Source organism: Misgurnus anguillicaudatus, chromosome 2 (genome assembly GCF_027580225.2).
Source record: "Misgurnus anguillicaudatus chromosome 2, ASM2758022v2, whole genome shotgun sequence".
In the NCBI taxonomy this organism is placed as follows: domain Eukaryota; kingdom Metazoa; phylum Chordata; class Actinopteri; order Cypriniformes; family Cobitidae; genus Misgurnus; species Misgurnus anguillicaudatus.
In genome coordinates, this window is record NC_073338.2 from 32,274,728 (window position 1) to 32,299,286 (window position 24,559).

A 24,559-nucleotide genomic window follows, 5' to 3' on the forward strand; every position below is an offset into this window, starting at 1 on the left:
TGATAAAAAAGTAAATGAAAAGAGTATCAAAATAAGAAGCATACAGTTACAAACATCTCTTCAGGTACTATTTTGCACATGATTTCAAATGACATCATACAAACCAATTAAGTTGTTTTTTCCACATTTAATGGGAAATTTTTAATTACCGCAACGTGTCTGCATTTGGATTCTTTGACATGGAAATATTTATAATTAAAAAATCTAAACAATAAAAAGCTTCAGTGCATATTATACTATAAACATTTACAGTAAAGAAACATGTGGTATTTGGTGATCATTGATAAATGTTGAGACAATAATAAGGAATATAAATGTGTCCAAGACCAATTTTCTCATCCTTCGCACAATTTTCAATCATTGTTTAAGCTCTCAAGGAACGTACATTTAAAAAAAATGTTGGAAGGGACATAATTGACTGTGACACTCAAGATGGCTACCAGGTAAGCAGTTTTTATTTTTTCTCTCAAGATAAAAGTTGAAATTTTGTTTGTCATAGCACCTAGACAACTTTTTAGTTCTCATTACCGAAACATGAGTTTGTAAATGCATATATTTAATGTAATATCATGTTGCGGAAATGATCATTTTTGATAATGATAATCTAAAAAATTTAGTAATTCTATGGGAAATATTTTTAAATCCTCTAAAAATAATGGTTATAGTAAGTTCAGACATTAATCTTATATGTGCAAAAAAATGGCTTCAAGGACTTTTTAAAAATTCTGATGCTGGACACCTTCTAAATCTGGATTTCTTGAGAATCACCCGTTTGTGTATTTTGATTTACTTTTGATTTGTATACCGCATGCAAAATATAAAATAAATTGTATCTGCATGATGCACCAAACAATAAAATAAACTGTATCTGCATGATGCAGCAAACAATAAACTAAACCCTTTCTGCATGATGCACCTAACAATGCAGCACTGCTTTCTGCAAGTCACTTTGGAAAAAAGCGTCTGCTAAATGCTTAAATGTAAATAGTCTCCTTAGTGTTTAATTTATTTCTTCTCATAATTTTTAACAGTAAAAAAACACTTTTGTATTCTGCACTGAAAAACAACAAACATAAAGAACTTATTCAAACAATCCAAGCAGTGTTTCAAACACAACACAACTTCCAAAAATAATGCATAATTCTTTACTGGTAGAACAACACAGTCAAGCCAAAACGTATGTGAAATACAGTACAACTTACATGACAAATGTCCAATACTGTATTTTATGTTAGTACCACCATCAGTCTTTGTAGGTGTGCCAGTTTTAGGATATCAAAAGGATATGCTTTCTAATAGCAGCAAATGTTTATGGGCTAAACGTTTCTCCTGTTCTTTTCACACCATGTAAAAACCCTTTAGAGAATTCAGCATTCTTAACGTTGAGCATCTCTACTAGGGAATACATTTATTTTCTATTAATTGCACTTAAGGAATATAATTTTAACCCCTTATAGAGAGAAATAGGTTTGGCTTACTCTGACATATTCTGTCCTTGTTTCCTGTAAATAAATAACAAGGCAGACACACTAAAAGCTGATACAAAGAAACAATTGTAGGTTTAACACAGATAAAAACCAGAAAATGAATGTCTGATTCTAAATTTTTACATTTGTTTTTTTAAGAATACAGTACAATATCAACTACAGGACATATCTTATATTTTCAAATGCTTTATCTGCAATTCATTTCTTGGATTGTGTTAGACCTACTTTACGCTTCTCTTCTCTGTTCTGAGTCTTCACATTAAAATCACTTAATATAGAAAATCTGCAGGTTCGCATGCAGATATCCAAACAGTTATTCTCCATTCAGTAAGGCCAGATGAATAGATCTTTGTTTCATTATGTATCACATATGAACCTCCTAATGTGTGCAGTCACAGGGACACAGCTCTTGTTTCAGGACAGTGTCATGCACATCCCCAAGTTCAGTCATGATCAATACAAGGAAAGCTGAAGAGAAGTGAAAATAGGTTTCTTAAAAGAACTTGTCATCAATACGGAAGTGAGGTCGGGTGACATCATCAGGGTTGATGAACACAGAGATAGACTTGCCTGGATTTTCTGTCACCAACTGTTGTAACTTCTTGGCCAACCGGTCATCTGGCTGTTGTTGATCTGCAGACGAGGGATCGGCCAGTGGGGAAGGCAGACCCGAGGAGCTTCCACGACGCTGCATCTCCTGTGTAAGTCTATTGGCAGCCTTGGCCTGCTCAATGATGGAGCGCAGGTGCTCAGCTGGATCGGACCGTACCAGCGCCAGCTTGCGAGCGTGAAACATGGCTGTCTCGTCACATAGGTGCTCTAACATGTTACACTGGGGAATGAAATAGTTAGGGCAGTTTTTGTTAACCAAGCAGTGCTGCAGGTCGTCGATGAGACCGAGCATGAAGTGTGAAGCGTAGTCTTCTTGTGACAAATAGGTTGAAGGTAGACGGTCACAGGCCCACAACATAATGCTGCGTAAAAAATATGGACTAACAGCTGTAGGTTGGGCAAGCAGCTTGATGATAATGGCCTTGCATGCCTGGTAAGCTTGCATGAGTCCCGGTGAGATACATTTTTTTAGCTGCACCTCACTGCGGGCAAAGGAGAGACGCCACTCGTTGTCCCGGCAACCGGAGACTGAGGAGGCAGGCAGCAGATAGAAGCCACTGATAACCTCTTCCTCCGTGATCTTCCCGTCCCAGAAATGGTTCTCCATCAACCAGCTCTGGGCAACTGCTGGCCAGCCTTTGAAAGACACCACAGGAATAATGTCATAAAGCATGCGGCTGCTGCCCACACCTAAAACCATGGACAGCAGCGTGCTGTGACGTTCAACTCGTTCCACCCTCGGCGTGCCCCTTTGCGGCTTGCGCTGTAACTCTGCCAGTACCAATCCAACTGCTTCTTGGAACCACTCAGCTACCAGTGTGGGCGAGAAGAAGTAGTTGGTGGTGCCATTCAGATGGTCAGTCAGCGTGCAGCAGTCCCTCCAGCGGCTGATGGTACCCTCGTCAAAAAGCCGCAAGCTTAGCCACGAGTGACCCAGCGTTGAATGCCGCATATCCAGTGTGACAGGTTGGTTTCGGTCGTGTAGCTTTAGCGCGGGAACCAGCAGGGTGAAGGCCATGTCATAGTCAGAGCCACGATTGTAGATACCAAGCTCATCAAGATCCATGTCCACCACACCTTCTCGCACACCACCGGACAATAATAGATACTCGTTTGCGACCGGCAACTTTTGGTCCAACTTTTGCACCATGCCTGAAACAGAGAGAAAACGGAGGATAAATGCAAGGTTAATATTAGGTGAATTGTTAAATAAGTGTATATTATTGTTTTAATAAAAAGTTAGTTCTTGTTGTGTTTTTCAATGTTATGTTTCATTTTTTGTAGTATATTTACATAATATTTTAGTTTTAATATTAAATGACTGACAAAGATAATGCATTTACTGAATTTTTTTTTAATGCTTAATAACTTTTGTGAACCCATGCCTTGAAAGTTACTAAGGGGACTATTTTCGGCTACTGCGTAATATCACTACGCCTCCTGCAGCCATGTTACAGCAGCAAGTCCTTGATTATTACACCAGAATGAGAGTATAGTTCCTAGACATATCTGCCTAGAAAATCGCAACTTTTAATTTTCTGACGGTCTTAATACACGCTTTAACTATGCAGAAGAGTCAAGTTTTAAATAGGAAAAATATCGAAACTCTTTGGTTATTTTTTACCGCGATGCTAATGGTATAATCAGATTCAATGGATTGTGCTAAGCTATGCTAAAAGTGGTAGCGCCACACCCGTACATCGGCTGAGTGGATTCCAAAACGGGAAAAATTAAATATTTAACTCTTGGGGAGCTGGAAAATGAGCATATTTTAAAAAAGAAAATAATTTTCTAAGCTCATGTCTCCCTCTAGTGCAAGAAAGCGATGAAATAATATTTTTCATAAAACGAAAACAATACTAAATAAATGTAATTGTTTAAAGCAACACTATGTAGTTTTTTTTACCTTTAAATAATGTCTCCAAAATTATTTCAGGGATAGAACAACTTTTAACTGGACAAATTGTACTGTTGCTGCAACCTGAGCAGCCTCCTAGCTGCTACAAGCACACTCTGAAAGTGGCGGTGGAGGGTAGGAAACACAGCCCCGCCCCTCCCCCTGCCTGCAGAAGAGTGTCTGATACCAGGCACTGTTGCGCTTTTCAACCACATGGGGGAGCTGTAAGTCATTTTTACATGGAAACTACATAGTGTTGCTTTAATATGTTTATTACTGTTTGTTCAAATAACTTACAATCTGTTGAATAAGAAAGATACTGCTGCTGACTGTCAGGAGGAAGCGCCACATTAATGTGATAAGCTTGATATGTCACCATAAAAAAGTCGATTATAAATTGCAATTTACCTCACACCAGGAGGACACTTTTCACATTTTAAACATATGTGTGAAAACAATTCTTGGTCTATTTAATGTACAAACACTTTTTCACTGTACAGGTACTGGTCTGCCTCTGTGGAAGTCTCATACAATAAATAGAAATACGTCACATCACTTACTTCTGCATTTGAAAATAAGTTGGATGTGTGCTAAAAACTGAAGCAAAACTCTATAGCTTCATCTGAATGTATTTTATATTTTCCAAATGTTATTTTGGAACAAAATAAGAAGTGTGTAAAAATTATATAACCACATTCCTGTACAACCAACTAATTTGATAGTGCACACTTCCTGTCACATGACCACAGCTCTTTAACTTCTCTGCAGATGGCAAAGCACTTTCCTCGGGCATCTATTTTCAGTTGATCAATATGAAGACCTGAAAGCCAACACCAGCGCTAGGAAAAAGCATCAGATCAATAGAGAATGCAACGTCCTTTATGGTTGTTATTTGCATCCTATAGTGTGTGTGCTGGCTTTAAGAGTATAAAGGCAGATCTTTAGGCATACACACACACACAGTTGTTGCTGGTTATGAATGCAGGCAGCATATTTAATCGTTCTTAAACAGGGAGTCCCCCACCAAGATTAACTCTTACCTATTATCTTTAGGGATGAGGATATGAGAATACAATATTTAGAGATGTTTTCAGTATGAGAAAGTTTAGATAAATTTTCTTTGGAATCTTTTACAACTATAAATGTCAGAATATTAATCAAAAGATCAAGGTTTGGCTGTTGCATGAAGCTGTTTGGCTCTAGTGGTTGATACTGTAACCATAGCTTCACGTTGACTGGTATGAATGAGTGAGTGAATGCTTGTAAAGAGCTTTGGATGGCCATGGGTCTATTGAAACCGCTATATAAATGCAGTCCATTTACCATAAAAATTGAAACAAAAACAATTGAGATAAATAAAAAAGCACTACACATAGAGCTCTCCATTCATGTAAATCTGGATTATCAACTGTAGATGGCACTGCATTTCATTCATTAAGTGTTGGTGATAAAATTATAACATCTGTTAAAAAACTAATTCAAAATAAATGTGACAGATCATTTGTGTATGGGAGCATATGCCTCCCCATTAAATTACATTACGGAGGCCAGTGAGCATTTTAATTTTCTTATTAAATCTTCTAACATATCCATGACCCCACCTCTGTGTTCAACAAGAACTATTGTGAACTATTTCCCACTCCTCCGCCCCTTCCTATCCTTCTTTCAATTTTTTTCTCACAGTGATTCCAACTCTCACAGACATCCAGTATCACTTTTGTTCCATCTGTCTCATTTGCATACACAGACACTGCTGGCCAATCAGCCTCCTGCTATCTGAATTGAGCCTGAATGAATGGAAGAGACTAAAACTGTGAGAACAGAATGAGACTGAGGGCTGTATATTACTTCTGCCTCAGTGCATATGAGGTTCTCACAATCGTTGGAATGCTGGTTTACTCCCATTGCCGCCTAGTTTGTAATGAAAACCCAGTAGGTTACTTGACAGGCAATACTATCCACATAAATATCCACAATACTAAATCTGTCTCAGACCACATGGTGCCATGCAAGCGTGTTTAGTGCGTGTCATTAAATAAAAGAGGATTTAATGCATCTTACTGGAGTTGTCACTGTGTCTAGGTGTGGTGCCAATAAACATAACTATTAAACTATTTTAATTTAGGTTTTAAATGAACAGTAATATAACTACTCAACAATTATGCACATATGAGGTCTGCTCTGTCCATGGTACTGACCATTATCAACGTAAAGCGATTTGTCTACCTTCTCGAGTTTTCCATAATAGCTTTCAACAGATTCAACATGTGGACATCTGATCCCGTCAAACAACAGATTAAGTATTCACCCGATTAAAGCTGTGGTATTAATTTTTCGCAAGGGGGTCAAACATGAAACCGCGTAACAGACCGTGGATTCAGTATAAAGATTTTGATATCGCACAACAACACCGTAAATGTTAAACTGGCATGTAATAAATAACATATGCAAATGTTAAATTTTAGTACATGCATACCTCATATTTAATTTCTGCGTACTGTAAATATATTGTAGCAATTATAAAACGACAATGATAAGTACAACGTGTGCTTTATCAAATCAATAATGGGAGATGATGTTACCGAGCATGGAGAAGATGAAATCCTTGGCTGTGTGTATTTCCAGTGCCCTCTGGTCATCATACTCGCGTTGGTCTTGTTTACTGAATTCATGGATAAGATGGTTGAGCTCCTCAATCTTCACTCCGGACCTGAAATCAAGCTCATGACAGCGCCACGGTTTGTGGTTGTTGTTGTTGTTCAAGCCGCCCGGTGTTGCCGTTGGACTGTTTCCCAGACTGCTAACGGACCCGGTCCGGCTGGATTGAGCTGGGACCGCCATCTTCACACACTAGAGAAATCTTGGGGGATGTAACGTTTTGTCTGTCGTGGGTTCCCCTCCTTTAAACATCAGGTGGTCTTTGAATAGGCGTGTGATGTCATGCAATCCACAGTTTACACCTATAACAAAATTACAAATACTGTATTGCCCAAGTAGTTGTAAATCACGCAGTCGCGTGCGTGTCTTCCACAGTGAAAATATGGAGAGAGAGTGAGAGCTAGGGAGAAAAATAGGAAAGCCTTTCCTATGATAATTGGAAAAACTGCAACAAACGATTATTTCAATTCACAATTTTTTATGCAATTGGTTGATCAATCTGACAAATACTTTTATTTTGTGTATTATAAATTCGTGAATTAAATAACCAATAAATAATAATACTGCTATTATTTCTGCCACCAATCTTAAAAAAAAAATCTGCACATAAAAATTGCTGTTCATAATACAAGTGTTCAATAAATACAATATTATGTATACACCTTGATGTACTCTTTTGGCCTTTGTACTATAAGGAGGTAATACAAATAGGCTATTTAAAGGGGTAGAAGGGAGAGGTGGTAGGTAGTGATAAGCTGTGCACTATTTGAGGAAACAACCATTTTAATCAGTGTACGAAACCATCCGGTGCACTCATTAAAGCAACACTATGTAGTTTTTTACCTTAAAGTAATGTCTCTAAAATTATTTCAGTGATACAACAACTTTTAACTGGACAAATTGTACTGTTGCTGCAACCTGAGCAGCCTCCTAGCTGCTACAAGCACACTCTGAAAGTGGCAGTGGAGGGTATGAAACACAGCCCCGCCCCTCCCCTGCATGCAGAAGAGTGTCTGATTCCAGGCACTGTTGCGCTTTTCAACCACATGGGGGAGCTGTAAGTCATTTTTACATGGAAACTACATAGTGTTGCTTTAACATGATGGACTGCAAAAACGAGTATACAACTCACATTTAGCCATTACCCATTGACATACATAACATACATGACAAGACAAAGAATCTGACACAAAGTGAAAATGCTTTATTATTTGTGTGCCAAACGTATAAAACCCGCAAGACTCTTCTGACACCTAAACAGAAAATATCTGTCAAATAGTACATTTAACAAAATATACATTTAGCACACATTACAGTCTTAATAGCCTCAAATAAAATTCACATTTTTTACATTCCTTAAAGGACAAGTTCGGTATTTTACACTTAAAGCCCTGTCTTCAGACCGTTCACGATGAAACAGAACGGTCCCGACCGAAACCCGGACATACGATGCTGTCCCGAGAACCTTCAGGTGTCTGTTCCATCACCTCCCTCCTCCACAATGGCTGCATAGGTGCACTGGAACAATCCCTCCCAAAATGCACCAAACCCTCGTCCACAAAGACGTGAAACCCACCGAGTGGTCAGGGGCGTTCACCGACACGCTCACACAAAAATCGCCGCAAAAGATGCTTTCCAACAGGTTTTATCGTAGTTTTTGTCCAACTCCATTGACTTCTATTAGATGTGCTGTGAGGTACGGTATTACTCCATGCCGGGAACTTTGTTTGTATTCTTGCAATTGGCAAAGGCATTTATCGCCACCAACTGGGCCGGAGTGTCTATTATTCAAGCTCTCAACGGAAGAATATACGGGTGTGAGGCGTTTGGAAAAATAGGTCAACAAGTTTACAACGAATGGTAAAACACCTGTTGGAAAGCATCTTTTGCAGCGATTTCCGTGCGAGCACACCAGTGAACACCCCCGACCACTCGGTGAGCCCCACGTCCCTGCAAACGAAAGTTCAATGCATTCTAGGAAGGACTGTTCCAGCGCACCCATACACCCATTGCAGAGGTGTGGGCCGATACAACAGAAACCGAAAAATACTCGGGCAAGCATCACATGTCCACATTTCAGTCAAAACCGCTCCGCTTCATCACAAACAATCCGAAAACAGGGCATTAAGTGTAAAAACCGAACTTGTCCTTTAAGCACATTACCAAACATCACATGACAAACAGCTACAGTTTGTCAAGCAACTTTGTCATGAGAGCCTCGAAACCCTGCTGAGCCGACTTTAGCTGCGCTAGAGTCTCCTCATGACGCCGTTGACTGGCTTCTTCCGAGTCCAGCAAATATTGCATCAATTCACTATCCACCTTTTGACGCTTACAAGGAGGTGTTGGTGTGGACGTTGGTGGTGTTGTTTGGCATGGTGCAGCTTGAGGTCTGCGCACATCTAGACCCACTGATGTGCCACTGCCAACAACAGGGAAGACCACATCATGCTGCTTTCCAAGAAGGTCATCCATTTCTGAATAAAACTGAAAGCGGATTTTGTGCTTCTCTGGCGTTTTATTGCTATCTTTAATTTTTTTATAGGCATCTACAAGTGTATACCACTTCCTGGTCACTTTGTCAGGGCTAAAAGACTCCTTAAAATGGGTGGACAACATATCTGCAACATCTTTCCAAAACGCTTTTTTGCTGCCCTTAGGAGATTTTAGCCGTGCAATCAGCTCGTCCAGAGTTTTGGGTAGTCCTTCGCCTTTACTTTCGATGTGTTCCCGCATACGGTTGATCAAAAACAAAGTCTGCTCTGTGTTGAAGGCAACATTTGCTGGCATTGGCACAGGTGAGTGTGATGTACTAACAGCAGGAAAGACCACATCATGCTGGCCTGTAAAAAGGTCATCCATTTCTGAATAAAACTGAAAGCGGATTTTCTTCTTCCCTGGAATTTTATTGTTTTCAATAATTTTTTTGTAGGCTTCTGCAAGTGTATTCCATTTCCTTGCCACTTTGTCAGGGCAGAACGACTGCATGAAATGGCCAGTCAACTTTTCTGCCGCATCTCTCCATAGCTTTTTTTTACTGCACTTGGCAGTTTTTAGCCGTGCATTTAGCTCTTTCAGAGTTTTGGGGTGTCCTTCACCTTTACTTTCAATGTGCTCACGCATAAAGTTGATCAAAAATAAAGTATGGTCTTTGCTGAAGCCATCATTTGCTGGCATTGGCACAGGTGATGGAAATGCACTGGATCCAGCATCAATGCTCTCTTGGCAGCCCTCTAAAACACACATAAAAGAAACAGGTTAACAACATTAATAACATTATTACTATGTGTGTATTATTATTACCGGTATTTATATTATTGTTATCTCACCTGTTATGGTTTGCAAGTCTTCAGCTTCAATCACGTTGATCTGGAAAGTCAGGTCCTCATTCAAGTAGAATGTGGTGGGGTCTGCTTCCTTCTGATACAAGGGACCAGAAAATGGAGTGCTTCTCTGGGCATCCATGAACATGTTCATGTTGGTGTCCAAATATACTAGAAAAAACATACACTGTTAACATCACTGCTGCAGTGGAATATCACTTGATCAAAACACATCTTTAAAAAGCTGAGTTTTGCAGAACATGCAAAAGTAGCATGTGCTTCAACATATAACATGATCAATAACTACAGGTATCATAATGCCTTCACATGCTATCGTAAATACGTGTTTCCCAGGTAAAATTAGCAAATAAATGCCCTCTAATGTCGTGTTAACCTCTGGGAAGTATAGAAATCATTTTGAGACCCAAATTGCTGAGATGGACAGCCCTTAAACTTTAAAAATGGCAGGTGGGAGAGGGATTTCTGCTGTGGCATGCATGCTTCATTACTTTTTATCTGCACAGCTTCATTGCCTTGTTGTGTTGTTAAAGTAGTACATATTGTGTTTAAATAACATTTTCCCAAGACACATGCAAGTATACCTGGCGTCCCGTCCTCTATTATTTTTGACATCAATGCACCTGAACACAACAAGCTTGTAATCACGACTTCGGATGTGGGAATTATCAAATTTGCAATAGCACGTGAATGCAACATTACTACTCTCTCACTTACCGTTGGTTGGCTGAGAAGCCATTTTGGATTCTGAAGTCGGAGTTGCTTCGGTTTCTCCCTCTATTCCAGTTTTCAGTCGCTGTGTTGAACGCAGCATTGAGGATATAAGTATGCTAAGTCAAAGAAAAACAATTTAAATCTTAACAATGTAATTCTTAAGCAATATATTACAACATTCGCAATACATATTTGATATAACAGACTAAAATGATACAATGAGTTAGTATATGGTTACAATATAAGTGAATAAAACGCACTCAAGGCTTATCACACATATAAAATACACAGAAAACAAATTACCTCCTGCGTCTCTTTTCTTCTTCCATTACATTTTTTAGGTGGACTTCATATTGGTCCTTTAATTGTTTGTATTCCTCAACAGCAAGAACAACAAATTTTTGCTTGGACGTATCCATCTTGGGTTTCCGACTTGTGTAGCGTAACTCGGGTGTGACGTAATTCCCAGCGCCGAGTTCACGTACAACGCCGCCGCCATATTGAGGAGGGCAAAGCTCCCCAAACAGAACACGCAGAAGTGGACACAAAAAATAAAAACACATAACGCTTGCATTTCCTAACCGATTGCAATGGTCACGATATACGTGAAGTTCTCCACTTTAGATTTTAAGTTATATAATTATTTTATCAAACGGTGCTGCCTACGTCAAGTCAAGAGTTCAAGTGAGATGTGAGGCGTGACCTACTTCAAGCCGCGCTGCGCAGATTCAACGAAATGACATTAAAGTACCGCGAGAGCGATGGCTTTCGCGGTGCTTTGATGTCATACGCCGATCGGTCTGCGCAGCGTCGCATAAAGTCAAACACGCCTGTACAGTATCGGTTGACTGAAGTTTCTTTTCGTATCACGTGCCTCCTGACGTCGCCAAAACAAAACAACAGTGATTGACCCCCGCGTTACAAAACACTGTTTCGATTCGATAGTAGTATAAAAGGACATGGCATGGAGGAGTTTTTGTTATTATAAATGGACCAAAACAGATTCGATGAATGCATTAATGCAGAACAGGTAACTAATCAGTTCTGGGATGGGTAGTTGTCGCTGTTGCTATTGCATTGACACTAAGCTTTGAACAGTTGTTCATCCACATCGAGTCCTGCAAGTATAAGAGGACATCACAAACTTTTTACAAGCAGTGTAGGACACGTGACTTGCAAATGAACTGTAGTAGCTAGCTGAATAGGAAAATGTACAAATGCACACTTAAAGTAACAGCAAATCCTTTGTGTGTTTTTCCTGATAGATACACCATCCTTCTTAGCAAAGACGTGGCTTCCGCAATGCTCAGCGACAATCCAAAACAAAAAGGGGTGTTCCTGAGGAGGCAGATGCAGGTGGGGCAGGAGGACGTAAGAATTCTGTGCCACCCCATCCAGATGCACCTGTGCCACTCAGGAAACCAGATCGACTCTTCAGACCCCTGGTTTTCACCGTGGTGGTAGTTCTACCCTGTTACAGAGATGAGAAGACAAGATAGCTTTTTATAATGAATGTTGATGCTGTTAAACTTTTTCTCTAACACCATTTTAGATTACAGGCTGCTCGTTTGCGCAGCTGCCATCTTGCAGTATTAATCAGTACAGTCACGAGTTCAGATGGCCATGGAGGAGGCCAATAAGAAAAAACTAAATAATCTTGAAGAGGTAACTAAGACAGTATTAAGTCAATACTACAGAGTAAGAGTAATCTGCACTTTATGCAGGTTCATGACACAACTGGCACAACTAGTGGAATCAGCTGTCAAACCTCCAGAAGCAGGTGATTATGTTGATGTCTGGCATCGATGAGTTGTGGAGTGGGCTGAGTGAAGGACAGAAGACAGTCACAGGTTGGTTGTGCTTAACCAAAAAGCATGGCTTGTAATTTAAGTCACTATTTCTAGGTCCAAACTGATGTGTTTTTTTCTGAATTAAGATCACAGCCCATTGTCCTCTTGTTTTTTAGGTATCATAGCTCTAAACACTTTGGTATTGTGTTGATGGAAAATACGATCAGCGCTTCATGGTCAAGTACTTCACCTCTAACCCTGCCTCCAGTAAGTGAGCGTGAAAACACAGAAATATGTTACATATCTATAGTCTACAGTTCAAAAAAGATTTCAAAAAATAATAGTGGATTCCACTTGGTTTTGCATGTCCCCATTATTTTGGGGTGGATTAGTTGCTTTCACCTCTTTGCTTTTTGTAATAGAGACAAGGTGTTTTCCTATGGTCCTGTCGTCCTTCAGCCACTACTCTGTCATTCACATGATGGTTAACATGTATGTGCTGTTGACTTTTTCCACTACCATTGCCTCCCTGCTTGGGAAGGAGCAGTTTCTGGCCCTTTATCATGTCTGGAGGTACTATTGAAGGTAAACAATTCCACCACACCGTCCACACATTTAGGATACCGGGTTTCAGATTAACACAATCCATACTCACAACGCTTCGGCATGTTTATCTCACTCGTAAGCTTGACAGACCTCCCACGCCTACTTACGGTTGCTAAACCACAATTGGCCTGTGGCGTTTTTCAGGCGTGGCTTAGCGAAGGAACAATTAATTTATCTCTATAACTCTGTTTTTATATCAACGTTATACATCCGGAAAGTAGAGGTCTGAAGTCCAAACCGGCCGCTCGCTGTAGTCCTTGAAAAGCAAATTTTGTTTAAGAAAATATATCGTTTGGCAGCGAACTTTGAGCTTTATAATATAATATAATAATAAATAAATTATATAAAAATGGCGCTTTTACATAGCTGTGTTGCAAATAGGAGTGTTCAGTCAGATGGTAATTATCGCAAGAAAATGGCTTTGTAAAACAAGACCGCTTCACCTTCCATTTTGGCCTTTTTCTCTCTGTGTGTTTATTTTTAGAAGTCCTGTTGACTGTACATTCAGCTAACTGTATTCATTAGATAATTTATTAATGTATATAATTCTGTTTCAGACTGAATTTTAAGGTGTTATCTCTACATTCGTCAGTTACGTTTTTAAGACAGCTACGAGACGTCTGGGCCCATCGCTCGGAGCTGTAAGTTTCATGCATCAACTTTTAAAAGGATACTCACCCTCAATTTGTTCAAACTTGTATAAATTGCTTTGTTCTGCTGAACACAAATGAGGATGTTTCGGATGATGTTTGTAGCCAAGCAGATTTGGGGCACCACTGGAAAAATAATAAAATGCAAGTGCCCCAGATGTGTTTGGTTGTTAACATTTTTCGAAATATCTTCATTTGTGTTCAGCAGAACAAAAAAATGTATATAAATTTTGAACAACTTGAGGGTGAGTAGATAATTACAAAATTTGCATTTTTGGATGAACTATGCCTTTAAGTTTTAAATCCAGCCTTAAGACCATGGACATTTTTCAATTCAATGTTATTTATATAGCGCTTATCACAATTTGTAATTGTTTCAAAGCAGCTTTACATTAATAGAAGCAGGGGAAAACACAGAAAAATCAACAGACAATAAAAGTAGCAAAATACAGCGTGAAGGCAAGCAGAAAAATTATGTAGTCACTTTTATACTAACTGACAATTTTTTCCATTGACAAAATCTATTTTCAAATCAATTTCCTCAGTTATTAACTTAAAGCTCAGATGCAGCTTTTAAATGGTATTATGAAGATGTCATAACATTGAATATTAAAGACCGCCAATGTTCTTAAGCGCAAGTGTAATTGAATTTACAGTAAAAGCTGAGATGTGAGTATTGATCTTTATCCTGCAGTCAGGTGCCGTCATGACTGTATTGGCTGCTGTCTGCACAAAAATACCAGAAGCTTAGCTGGGGATCATTTTACTTCCTGTGGTCAGCTTAAGTGCTGGAAATGTAAGTGTGGCTAGGCGCATTCGTATGTATTTTGTTCTGTATATTTGGCTTAGTATAATCATAAACCTTTTTAATGTGCTTTAGGCTTTGAAAGCCCTTGTTGCCTTGGATACAGCTGGTCTTCTTTTTGGCTGGAGGTTGTTCGACCATGCGGCCCATCTCGGGGGGGCTATATTTGGAGTGTAAGTGCCTCATTGCTCTCCACACTACAAATATTACTAGTTTTATCATTTTACAGCAGTGACCCCTGAAGAATTTTGATGTACACATTTTTGTTTAGATGTTGTCTGGTCTCTGGATTAAATGAATATTTTAAATGTTGTAGCTTCTCTCACACCTCTCTTCTCATCTCCTTTCTCATAATTTCTTTCAGGTGGTACATCCTGTATGGTAATGATATGATCTAGAGGAGGCGTGAGCCACTGGTGACATTTTGGCATGAGTTAAGGAATGGGTCACCTGGGAGATCCCAACCAAGTTGAGGTGGGGGTCAAGTTTAGGATTGTTTTATTACTTCTAGATCACAAAACCCTCTCAGATTGGAAAAGTAAATGGGAACATCAAGCTGTATACTCCGTGATGACTGACATAGATTTCATAGATGATTAAAACTGCATATAACAGGCAGTGCCTGTCAGGCACGTAGGCAATAGGCCTATAGCTCTTTACAAATAACGAAAAAACATCATAGGGTTTATAAATTGGTTGATTGAATGTGTACAAAGACACTGACTGAATGTAACTCAGTGTGATTTTTCTTAGTGTGTACACATTCTGTATGTGTGTATGGAAATATGTGATGTTCTTTTGTGTACTGTACATGGCAAATACAGTGAGGTGCCCTTTATATAGATCTTATAAATCTTATATAAATATTACATATTCTACTGTATATTCCCTACAGTGTATATACAGTAAATACACAGAAGTTTTAGGCCACAATACCATTTGTTTTAGCAATGGTATAATGACAATACTGTATATAATTATTTTTCAGTCTATTTATTAGAATACCTCCAGAAATTGCAGCATGCAGTATTAAAGAAACAGTTTTTATAAGCTTAAGTGTCAGGCATAAAGTATTTAGTGTGAGCTCCCTTACACTTGAGCAGTAAAAGGAACCTACACGCGTTCTTAAACCTAAATGAAATAAAAGAATAATTTCTAATTCAATCTAATGACTTCAGTCTTCTCAAAAGAGTTCAAGGGTTGCAAAGTGCCAAGGGAGGTCAACACTAAATACTGACTTTTGCCATTTAGTTCTGAAAATGGTGATTTTTGTTGGTATCTTAAAGGTGCAGTGTGTAATTTTTAAAATGATCTCTTGACAGAAATGCAAAATAATATACAAAACTATATCATTAGGGGTGTATAAAGACCTTTTTATAATTAACCATTGTGTGATTATTACCTTATAATGAGACTTTTTTTATGTACATACACCGAGGGTCCCTTACATGGAAGTCGCCATTTTGTGCCGCCATGTTTCTACAGAAGCCCTTAACGGACAAACTTTTTTTACTAAGTGGTCTCCGACGATGACATGTTTTTCCGGTAGCGGCTACTGTTGCTTCTCTATGCGTTTCAAAAGTGAGGGGTGAGCAATGGACTGAGCCGTTGGTTGCAATTCGCAACCTCACCACTAGATGCCGCTATAATTTACACACTGCACCTTTAAAGGACAAGTTCGGTATTTTACACTTAAAGCCCTGTTTTTAGATTGTTTATGATGAAATAGAACGGTTTTGACTGAAATTTGGACATATGATGCTGGCTCGAGAATTTTCGGGTGTTTCTTGTATCCCCTCCTACCTCTATAATGGTTGTAGAGGTGCACAGGAACAATCCTTCCTAAAATGTATTCAACTTTCGTTTACAAAGACGTGAAACTCACCGAGTGGTCAGGGGTGTTCACGCAAAGAGTGAAAAATACATAGGAATTGTCATTATAACTTTTCTAAAACAACAAAGGTGGTGGTAACCTAAGACTTTTGCATAATACTGTACAGTGTACATGCTACATGCTCTTAAGATCAATCCTAAATTGTGTTTTTACAAGAGGTTTTGTCTTTAAATATAAGAATTTTCTTGAATCGAAATCAATGAAATATTTTCTGCCATCAGAAGATGTTTTCACATTTTTTTATAAAAAATAATTTTACACTCTTTACATTTGTATGTACAGAATCTTACACTTATCTGTATATTACGCTCTCAGAAAAGGTACAAGAAGGTACAAAAGCTGTCAATTGGGCAGTACCTTTTCAAAAAGTACATGTTTGTACCTAAAAGGTGAATATTACCTCAAATATACACCTTGGTACTTTAGAGGTACATACTGGTACCTGAAACGTATATCTCTACCAAAATGGTACATATTAGGACCTTTTTTAAAAGCTACCCCTCCAATGAAAACTTTTGTACTGAGAGCAGTAACTACTCGCACATTTTACAACGATGTAATACAAAAAGTTGATCCATTATGGCTCCATAACATATAAATACAATAAAATATACAGTACATGCAAAGTTCATTTAAAACTGAGAAAAGAGTATCAAAATAATACTTATATACTGTAATTATACAACGGTTATACTGTAGCAGTTCTTGCAGCGTAACCCAATGTGTCCCAGTCAGTGCATCCAAAATCGGAAATGCTGTGAAAAAGGTGCTGAAACAATAATGGCTGTTCATCTAAGCATGGCATATTAAACTTTAATTTCATATTCATGTTCTTCGTTTTACTTCACTCTGCCGTGCACTGACCCTCTTCAGGCCGGAGCCACAACAAGTGGGTCCGTTTGCTCCGATGAATTATTCATACAGGAGACAAAATTCTTGGGGGGCAAATCAAGGAGCTGGAAAAAAACAACAGCAAATGGTAGCACACAAGAGAAATACAGGGTTTTTAACACAGGACAGGTAGTTGTAATGAGCTTAAAACACTCACTGGACTGGGAAGTGGCTCTCTATGGCAAAAGTTTTGTTTGATATATGGACCAAAACGTTTTGCTGAACATCCCAAAATAATGGCCACGGCAATCACTATCACCACCGCTGTGCTCACCATAACTGGTATTCCAAATTCAGGTGTGTTCTCTAAAAGAAAAATGCCAATGTGAACAAATCTGTCAGAAGGCAAAATAGCATACAATTCAAATAAAATTCAATAAGCTAAAAAATAAAAACAAGCAAAATACAATGCAGAACGAGAAGCAAAATATTATATTTTAGAATTTTAAATAACTTCACACAAATAATTCCTGCTTAAAGGCAGAATAGGCAGGAATTATCTAAAAAAACTTTTTTACAAATTTGTCTTTATATACCAATACATATGTAAACTGTAAGTACTCTGAAAAAGAGAGTATAAAACTCGAGTGTCTGTAGACCTCTCACGACTGTTTTAAACACAGCTCATTTTTCCATTCACTCCACCCCCTCCCTTCAGGGTTTCTTCTAAAGCCACGCCCCCAAAACACATGAACGCGCTGGGAGCAGCATTTACCTCAGACGAGCTGAGAGAAAGGAGCGTGGTGCATATAGTAACATCATGTCACAATCACATGCAATAATACACCTAACTGTATCACTATGAATATAAACAAATAGGATGGCTTTTAGTACTCACTATTAAGCTAGCATATCGATACTGGTTAAGTTTAAAATATATTTTGTTTTATTCGGTAACAAACGAGCTAGTTAGATTTATAAGACAAAGCTAAAAACAGATTGCATTGATACAAGTTTTTTATTACCATCAGTTACACTGTGATGAAGGTGAATTTCGTGGAAGATTCATAACATAAACGGTGTTTTGCATGGAAGAGTTTCCGTGATGAAAGCATTGTTGATTCTAATGAGGACTACACACCGGAGACAAAACCGCTACCGCATCGTCGACTCGAGGAAAGCCACGCGATATTTACTCTCGTTTGATTTCTTCGTTTATTCCTTTTTTTGCCTTCGCTGACTGCATATGCAGGTACTGTGAGTTCTGAATGCTCTTTCTCTGACGTACTTTTGCTCTTCCTAGAGTGCCTCGTGCACGTTCAAATCAATCAGGTGTGCGCATGTGTGGGCAGATCCAGTAGCAACAGGGGTGGTGCCATGGTCGCGAGAGAGAGTGATAGTCGCTCAAGCCAATCATTTGTTTCGTCCCGAATTGAAATAATGAGCTGTGTTTAAAACAGTCGTGAGAGGTCTAAAGACACTCTCTTTTTCAGAGTACTTACATTTTAATTATGTATTGGTTAGGGCCGGGACTTTAACGCGTTAATTAAGATTAATTAATTACACAAAAAATAACGCGTTAAACATTTTAACGCATTTTAATCGCACTCTTTAACGGAGTCATTCGTAAATGCTGCAGACCCTGTTTTAGTTTGAGAACTCCGGGGTTGTGCTGCAGTGTAAATAAAAGTAGACGGAACCTAAACGAACAGCTGATTTTAACGTGACAACGCATCAATTTCAAAGTAAAAATGATTTATTCTGGTAAATGGAGGTTTGCAACGGAGGTTTTGCCCAATAAACATCTACTAACAAACTACAGATTATTTTAACATGTATCCTAATGTCTGTTATATGTTAATGTTTGAGTATTGTTGGGTTTAAATATTGTTGTAATGTTGTTGTTTTTTTTCAATTTAATTAGCTTATTACGAGTTTAATTTAAGTTTTGTTTGCTACTTTAAAACGAATTTCGTTTCAAATAATTTGTCTCGTAATTATAAACAATGTTTTGTTGTTAGGTTTTGTGAATATAAATTAAAAAGAACATTAAAAGCAACACCGTGCATCTCATTGATGCATACGCTAACGAATGCCAAAACATGCAGTGAGTAGCCTATATCACTTACTTTTTTAAAAATCAGCCTGGCAGTGCCCAGAAATTAAATTTACACGCGCATTTAGAGCATAATGTAGCAGCACGTTTGATTTGCGGAGTGCTTAAGACTTTTAAAAATCAACTTCATATTAATTTTAATAGGCTTCTTTGACGGAGGACACGCACAGAGAACAGCGACGGCAGGTAAAGGAAAAAAGTTAAATGGTGTTTTTCTGACGAATAGAGTCAGTTTGTAAGAACATTTTTAAATGGACTATAAGATCACCAATATGAACTCTGAACAATGAACTATTATAAACATAACAGCAAGAAAAACTGAAGAGCAACTCGCAACATTAAAGCAATAAGCATTTATGTAGGCTAAAGCTATCACCTCTTATTTTTTAATTTAGTTAAGTTTCAATGGTAAGACTAAAGGCACGTACATTATGCAGTGCTTTTCACATCCGAATCCCACTTAAGAAAACTATAAACGATGTGCAACTTAAAAATGTGCATAATATATTTTTTATATATTTTCATTTTAATATAGGCTATATAGTATATTATGTTTTGTTGTTTTTATACGTGAGGTGGGGGATCCGCGCAAATAGGTACCAGAACACAGACAGTCAAAACCTGAGAAGTCCCGAACCCTGCAATTATTAAACAAATGACTACTTTAAGAAATGCGGGCCAGGAACCGGGTCGGGTATAATATATATATTTTTTCTTTGCGGTCCGAGTTGCGGGCGGGTTAGATGAAAAACTTGGTCGGGACTCGGGTGCGGGTTGTTTATACATTGACCCGCGCATCACTGGTAAGCGTCGATAAGAGCATGGTTGTGTGTAAGCTATGCAACAAGGAATTCACATATCACTGCAGCACATCGAGCCTCAAGTATCATCTCAATGCAAATCATACAGCAGCTAGCGTGGACATTGGCCCGACTACGGGTACAACGACTTGGTTGAACAAAAATAAACAATATTTTGTTGCTTAAGCTTATGTATTCAGTCATTATTCATAAAAATCCATGTAAAAAATTACTTCTTAATGTTCTCAGGTCAAATATTTATATGTGATTAAAATGCGATTAATTTAGATTAATTAATTACAAAGCCTCTAATTAATTAGATTAATTTTTTTAATCGAGTCCCGGCCCTAGTATTGGTATATAAAGACAGTTTAAACAAATTTGTAAAAAAGTTTTTTAGATAATTCCTGCCTATCCTGCCTTTAATAGCTTATCAGTACAATTGTCTTCCCAATGCCTTATTATGTGACTTTGCCTGTAAAAACCCACAGTCATTTATGAGTAATTTACTGTTTCTACATAAAATTATCCTACATAATGTTAAGCAGTGGTTCTCAAACTTTTTTGGCGTGGTGTGTACAACTTTTTCCTTATGTACTGTGCATCCCTTCGTGCCCCCCCAAATAAATTTATTTGATAAAATATTCTAAAACGTAACATTTTAATTAAACAAAAATATTAATTTAATGTATTGCTGTTTGTTTGTAACCTTTTTTTTCTGAGGTTTAATTACACAGAATTTATGATAAATTAATTTATTTGATAAAATGTGTTAAAAACTAGCCCCCCCCCACCAAACACCATCTCATGGCCCCCAGTTGTAAAGAACATATGACCTTGATATCTTTAATATTGACTGAGTAAGGCCATGTCAAAGAAATTAAAATGAAATCAATACCGAAATCATATTGAATTATTAGAAAGGCTGTGACACATATGGAATGATGGGTGCATACGAAACTATTTCTTTAATCAAAAGATCACACCCTACAATAAAACTTACTAGTTATGACACACTGAGTGTCAATGTTGCAGCTCTTATTTATGGCCTCCACAAACACTTCTGCCCTGAAGCACATCTTTTCTCCTCGATGGGTCACGTTAGTGGAAAAATGATATGGAAACATTCCGATAACATGAGTTGAGTACTGCAAAGAGATTCATTATTGTCACATAAACATTCATTAGCAAATTCATCATGTAAGGAATAATTGAATTATTCAAAAGCAGTATGCATTATTTTCGCTTATACCACGATTACAAACATTGAAGAAATTGAACAATTAAAAATAAGAAATTGCTCTGTTGGTTATTTTAATACATGGTCAGGTGTACGCTTTACTTTTTTTTAACCAATCAGAATAAAGCATTCAACAGCCCGTGGTATAAACTCCTTTAAACATTAATATCAATTAATGTTAAATTGGTGGATAGCGAATTATGTCAAGATGTCTCACATTTTGTTCGGCTCCTTTTATCGAGACAAAAAGTCGGACGGTAATATCGAATGGAAGGAATGTGTTAAATCCCACATGAATAATGTCCCCCTCTATAGCCACTGTCATGTTGGGAGCCACCAGCATCGCTATAAAAGACAAAAGCATTCATTTAGGCCATTTCTGATGTATCTGATTAATAGAAAACATCATAAATCACTATTTCATCAATACTTAACTGTTTCTTCTATTAAAAGTAGTTGGTAGCTGTGTCCAAAACGTCTCACTGTCACATTTTGTCATTAGGCGGATGCTATAGTCAAGGTCAGAGGACAGGTCAGGGGTGAGGTCACATTTGTTTTCACTGATCTCTTGACAGTCGTGTGCATTCACCCAAGATCCATTTAGATTGTGTAGCTCATACTCCCTGCATTGGAAAGCAAAGTTTAATCTTAAACAGATTTTGAGTTTTGAAAAACACACAATTGGAATGCGATGTGGAAAAAGTGTGTTTGGAATAATTGTAATTATATAAGTGACTTAAAATGCTTTGGTGGAGATTGAAAGTGTAAGAAAACTTGTTCTGCAAGATAAGGCGGTGTCAACAAAGTGCAATTGTTGAAAATGCCTTAAGCCTTAGAAATACCTGAGTGAGTGTAACTTCATATGACGCATGTTTATGATAGACAGTCCTTCAAACAGCTTTTCTTAGTATATAATAAAAACTGCAGTTTGACATTTAATACAATATATTAGGACAATATAAAAAAAAACTCAAAATATACTGGCAAATTTGAAAAATACCGCAGACATTTTAAAAACCTGTGAGCACTGCCTTAGCACATGAACTGTACTTTTAGAAGCAACCCCCCAAATCTTCATTTTTAAAAACTGCTTACCCTTGAAACTGTACAGTATAGTTGACAGTGGAACATGACAAAGGGGTCCATTTCAAAATGTGCTTCATATTTACAGAGTGCATTGACATGTTGAGGGGTGTGGAAAATGAACTTGAATCTGAAAAAAATTAACAATATTTTGCAAAGATTAGAAAAATACAATCTGTTAACAGTGCGAAATACAGCATGCACCCACAAATATAATTGCATCTTTGAGAACCTGAATCCTAAAATTATCACAAACCTTTAAACCATTTAGTAACTAATACGTTAGGACCAAATGACATTACATCGCCTATAATCCCTTTCTCACTACTGTACACAGTGCAGGGCTCTTCAACAGGCAAGTCTTGTTATATTAAAAACAGTTGTTTACAAAAATACATTGTTGGGGGAACACGCCCAGATTTTGGGAATTTAGCTTATTCACTGTATCCCCCAGAGTTAGATAAGTCCATACATACCTTTCTCATCTCCGTGTGTGCTGTAACTCTGTCTGACGCACCCCCCGCTAGCTTAGCTTAGCACAAAGACTGTAAGTGAATAGCTTCAGCTAGCATACTGCTCCCAATTAGTGACAAAATAACGCCAACATTTTCCTATTTATGTGTTGTGATTTGTATAGTCACACCGTGTACAAATAACAAGGTCATATGAGACACAGCCAACTTTTAACAGTATACATACTGGGAACTATATTCTCAGAAGACGAAGCACTGCTCCTGCGGAGCGATTTGCACAACTCTGACCGAACTCTCTGCTCCTCACCAGGGGGCTTCTTGGGTCCTGCGAGCAAATCACTCCTCCAAAGTAGCAATGCTTCGCCTTCTGAGAATATAGTCCCCGGTATGTATACTGTTAAAAGATGGCTGTGTCTCATATGACCTTGTTATTTGTACACGGTGTGACTATACAAATCACAACACATAAATAGGAAAATGTTTGCGTTATTTTGTCACTTATGTGAAGCAGTATGCTAGTTGAAGCTATTCACTTCCAGTCTTTGTGCTAAGCTAAGCTAGCGGGGGCTGCGTCAGACAGAGTTACGGCACGCATGGAGATGAGAAAGGTATGTATGGACTTATCTAACTCTGGGGGATACCGTGAATAAATTCCCAAAATCTGGGCATGTTCCTTTAACTTTAACAAAATTTAATGAAGTCAAGGTTAACCTTATGTTATTATCTTTAATAACATATGAAGTATCAGAAAACGGCTCAACAACGCATCATCACTGTTTTTATAAAGCATATACAGTAAACATAACAAAATATATTTATATGTTAACATTGCGCAATACACATTATATTAAGATACTTAGTTTTGTATACTGGGTCTTGCTCCTTATATCTATCAACAGATTATCTCTATCAAATTTCTTTATGGTAATGTGTGAATTCATGTATGTGACTTCAAAAAAACTGATAAATGTGGTTAATAATACCAGGTCATACTCACAGTTAATGGTGAAAATCAGGAGCAAAAGAAACTTGATCAAGCTGATCTGTAACATAACCCCTTTCCTCCTTTCTTTGGGAATGACCAGTCCTAGTCAATCCCTGGACCAGTTTCCATTTTTCACAAAATTTGTCACATTTCCATGGCGCATGTTTTCATTAGCAGTCGAGTAATAAGATCTCCGGGAGCGATGCTGATGTGATAAAGGGTGTGAGGTATACCAGCAATCTGTGTTATGAGGTATCTTGAGTTCAGTTTTTCTCCTGTGAAGTGTATCTGTACACACTGTAAACTAAACGTGTGGCCAAGAAGTGAAAGAGATGCGAGGAACAGTGACTCGTTGGGCAGGATGCGTCACGTCAACAGAATTGAAGCTGTAAGACCTGTTTTGAAATGTAAAACGATTGCAATTTAAAATGTCAACCAGAAGAAGGTGTGACTCTTTGTTAGTGTTAATAGTTTTGGAGGTGTGCTATATTTAGGAATGTAATCTAGAGTCTCATCAATGTAATCATGCTGAAAATATGTGACCTTGTTTGTGAAGTCCAGGCTAAAGTATCATAAT

General features: G+C 38.0%; 4 protein-coding genes across 9 annotated transcripts in view; 1 reads left to right on the forward strand and 3 right to left on the reverse strand.

Annotated features, from left to right (window-relative positions):
• Positions 1-1,131: 1,131 nt before the first annotated feature.
• Positions 1,132-7,035, reverse strand: mb21d2 (Mab-21 domain containing 2). The gene is made up of 2 exons (XM_055202697.2): positions 6,579-7,035; positions 1,132-3,251 (listed from the first exon to the last, which is right to left on the reverse strand). The coding sequence occupies exons 1-2, from the start codon at positions 6,835-6,837 to the stop codon at positions 1,981-1,983; spliced, it is 1,530 nt and encodes a 509-aa protein (XP_055058672.1). The 5' UTR covers positions 6,838-7,035; the 3' UTR covers positions 1,132-1,980.
• Positions 7,036-7,838: 803 nt separating this feature from the next.
• Positions 7,839-11,607, reverse strand: LOC129442543 (uncharacterized). Its single transcript, XM_055202703.2, has 4 exons — positions 11,013-11,607; positions 10,713-10,825; positions 9,984-10,148; positions 7,839-9,887 (listed from the first exon to the last, which is right to left on the reverse strand). Exons 1-4 carry the CDS (start codon positions 11,270-11,272, stop codon positions 8,839-8,841), a joined length of 1,587 nt encoding a protein of 528 aa, XP_055058678.1. The 5' UTR covers positions 11,273-11,607; the 3' UTR covers positions 7,839-8,838.
• A 564-nt stretch (positions 11,608-12,171) lies between these two features.
• The window catches only part of saga (S-antigen; retina and pineal gland (arrestin) a), a 31,478-nt gene continuing 19,090 nt past the window's right edge, over positions 12,172-24,559 (forward strand). For 3 of the 6 annotated variants that reach the window (XM_073853698.1, XM_073853733.1, XM_073853744.1), the window contains exons 1-7: positions 12,172-12,559; positions 12,676-12,766; positions 12,922-13,084; positions 13,663-13,746; positions 14,450-14,551; positions 14,636-14,733; positions 14,925-15,034. The gene's annotated coding sequence lies outside the window, so the exon portion shown is untranslated. The remainder of the gene's footprint in view (positions 12,560-12,675; positions 12,767-12,921; positions 13,085-13,662; positions 13,747-14,449; positions 14,552-14,635; positions 14,734-14,924; positions 15,035-24,559) is intronic. The other 3 variants (XM_073853707.1, XM_073853714.1, XM_073853709.1) reach the window with 3 other exon arrangements.
• Positions 16,950-24,372, reverse strand: crfb16 (cytokine receptor family member B16). Its single transcript, XM_055202716.2, has 7 exons — positions 23,995-24,372; positions 22,537-22,654; positions 21,877-22,064; positions 21,659-21,786; positions 21,205-21,349; positions 17,503-17,651; positions 16,950-17,410 (listed from the first exon to the last, which is right to left on the reverse strand). The coding sequence occupies exons 1-7, from the start codon at positions 24,047-24,049 to the stop codon at positions 17,324-17,326; spliced, it is 870 nt and encodes a 289-aa protein (XP_055058691.2). The 5' UTR covers positions 24,050-24,372; the 3' UTR covers positions 16,950-17,323.

Bases quoted from the DNA above. Each gene is read 5' to 3' on its own strand.
- crfb16 (XM_055202716.2), bottom strand. From the start codon at position 24,049: ATGTTACAGATCAGCTTGATCAAGTTTCTTTTGCTCCTGATTTTCACC. The intron at 22,655-23,994 runs GTGAGTATGACC...AATTTTTTTCAG, and splicing joins CCTGATTTTCACCATTAACT to ATTCAAGTTCATTTTCCACA. The intron at 21,350-21,658 runs GTGAGACATCTT...ATCTCTTTGCAG, and splicing joins TAAAAGGAGCCGAACAAAAT to TACTCAACTCATGTTATCGG.
- LOC129442543 (XM_055202703.2), bottom strand. From the start codon at position 11,272: ATGTGTTTTTATTTTTTGTGTCCACTTCTGCGTGTTCTGTTTGGGGAG. The intron at 10,149-10,712 runs GTAAGTGAGAGA...TGTTTTTTCTAG, and splicing joins GGCTTCTCAGCCAACCAACG to TATATTTGGACACCAACATG. The intron at 9,888-9,983 runs GTGAGATAACAA...TGTGTGTTTTAG, and splicing joins AGACTTGCAAACCATAACAG to AGGGCTGCCAAGAGAGCATT.
- mb21d2 (XM_055202697.2), bottom strand. From the start codon at position 6,837: ATGGCGGTCCCAGCTCAATCCAGCCGGACCGGGTCCGTTAGCAGTCTG. The intron at 3,252-6,578 runs GTAACATCATCT...TCTCTGTTTCAG, and splicing joins TTTCATCTTCTCCATGCTCG to GCATGGTGCAAAAGTTGGAC.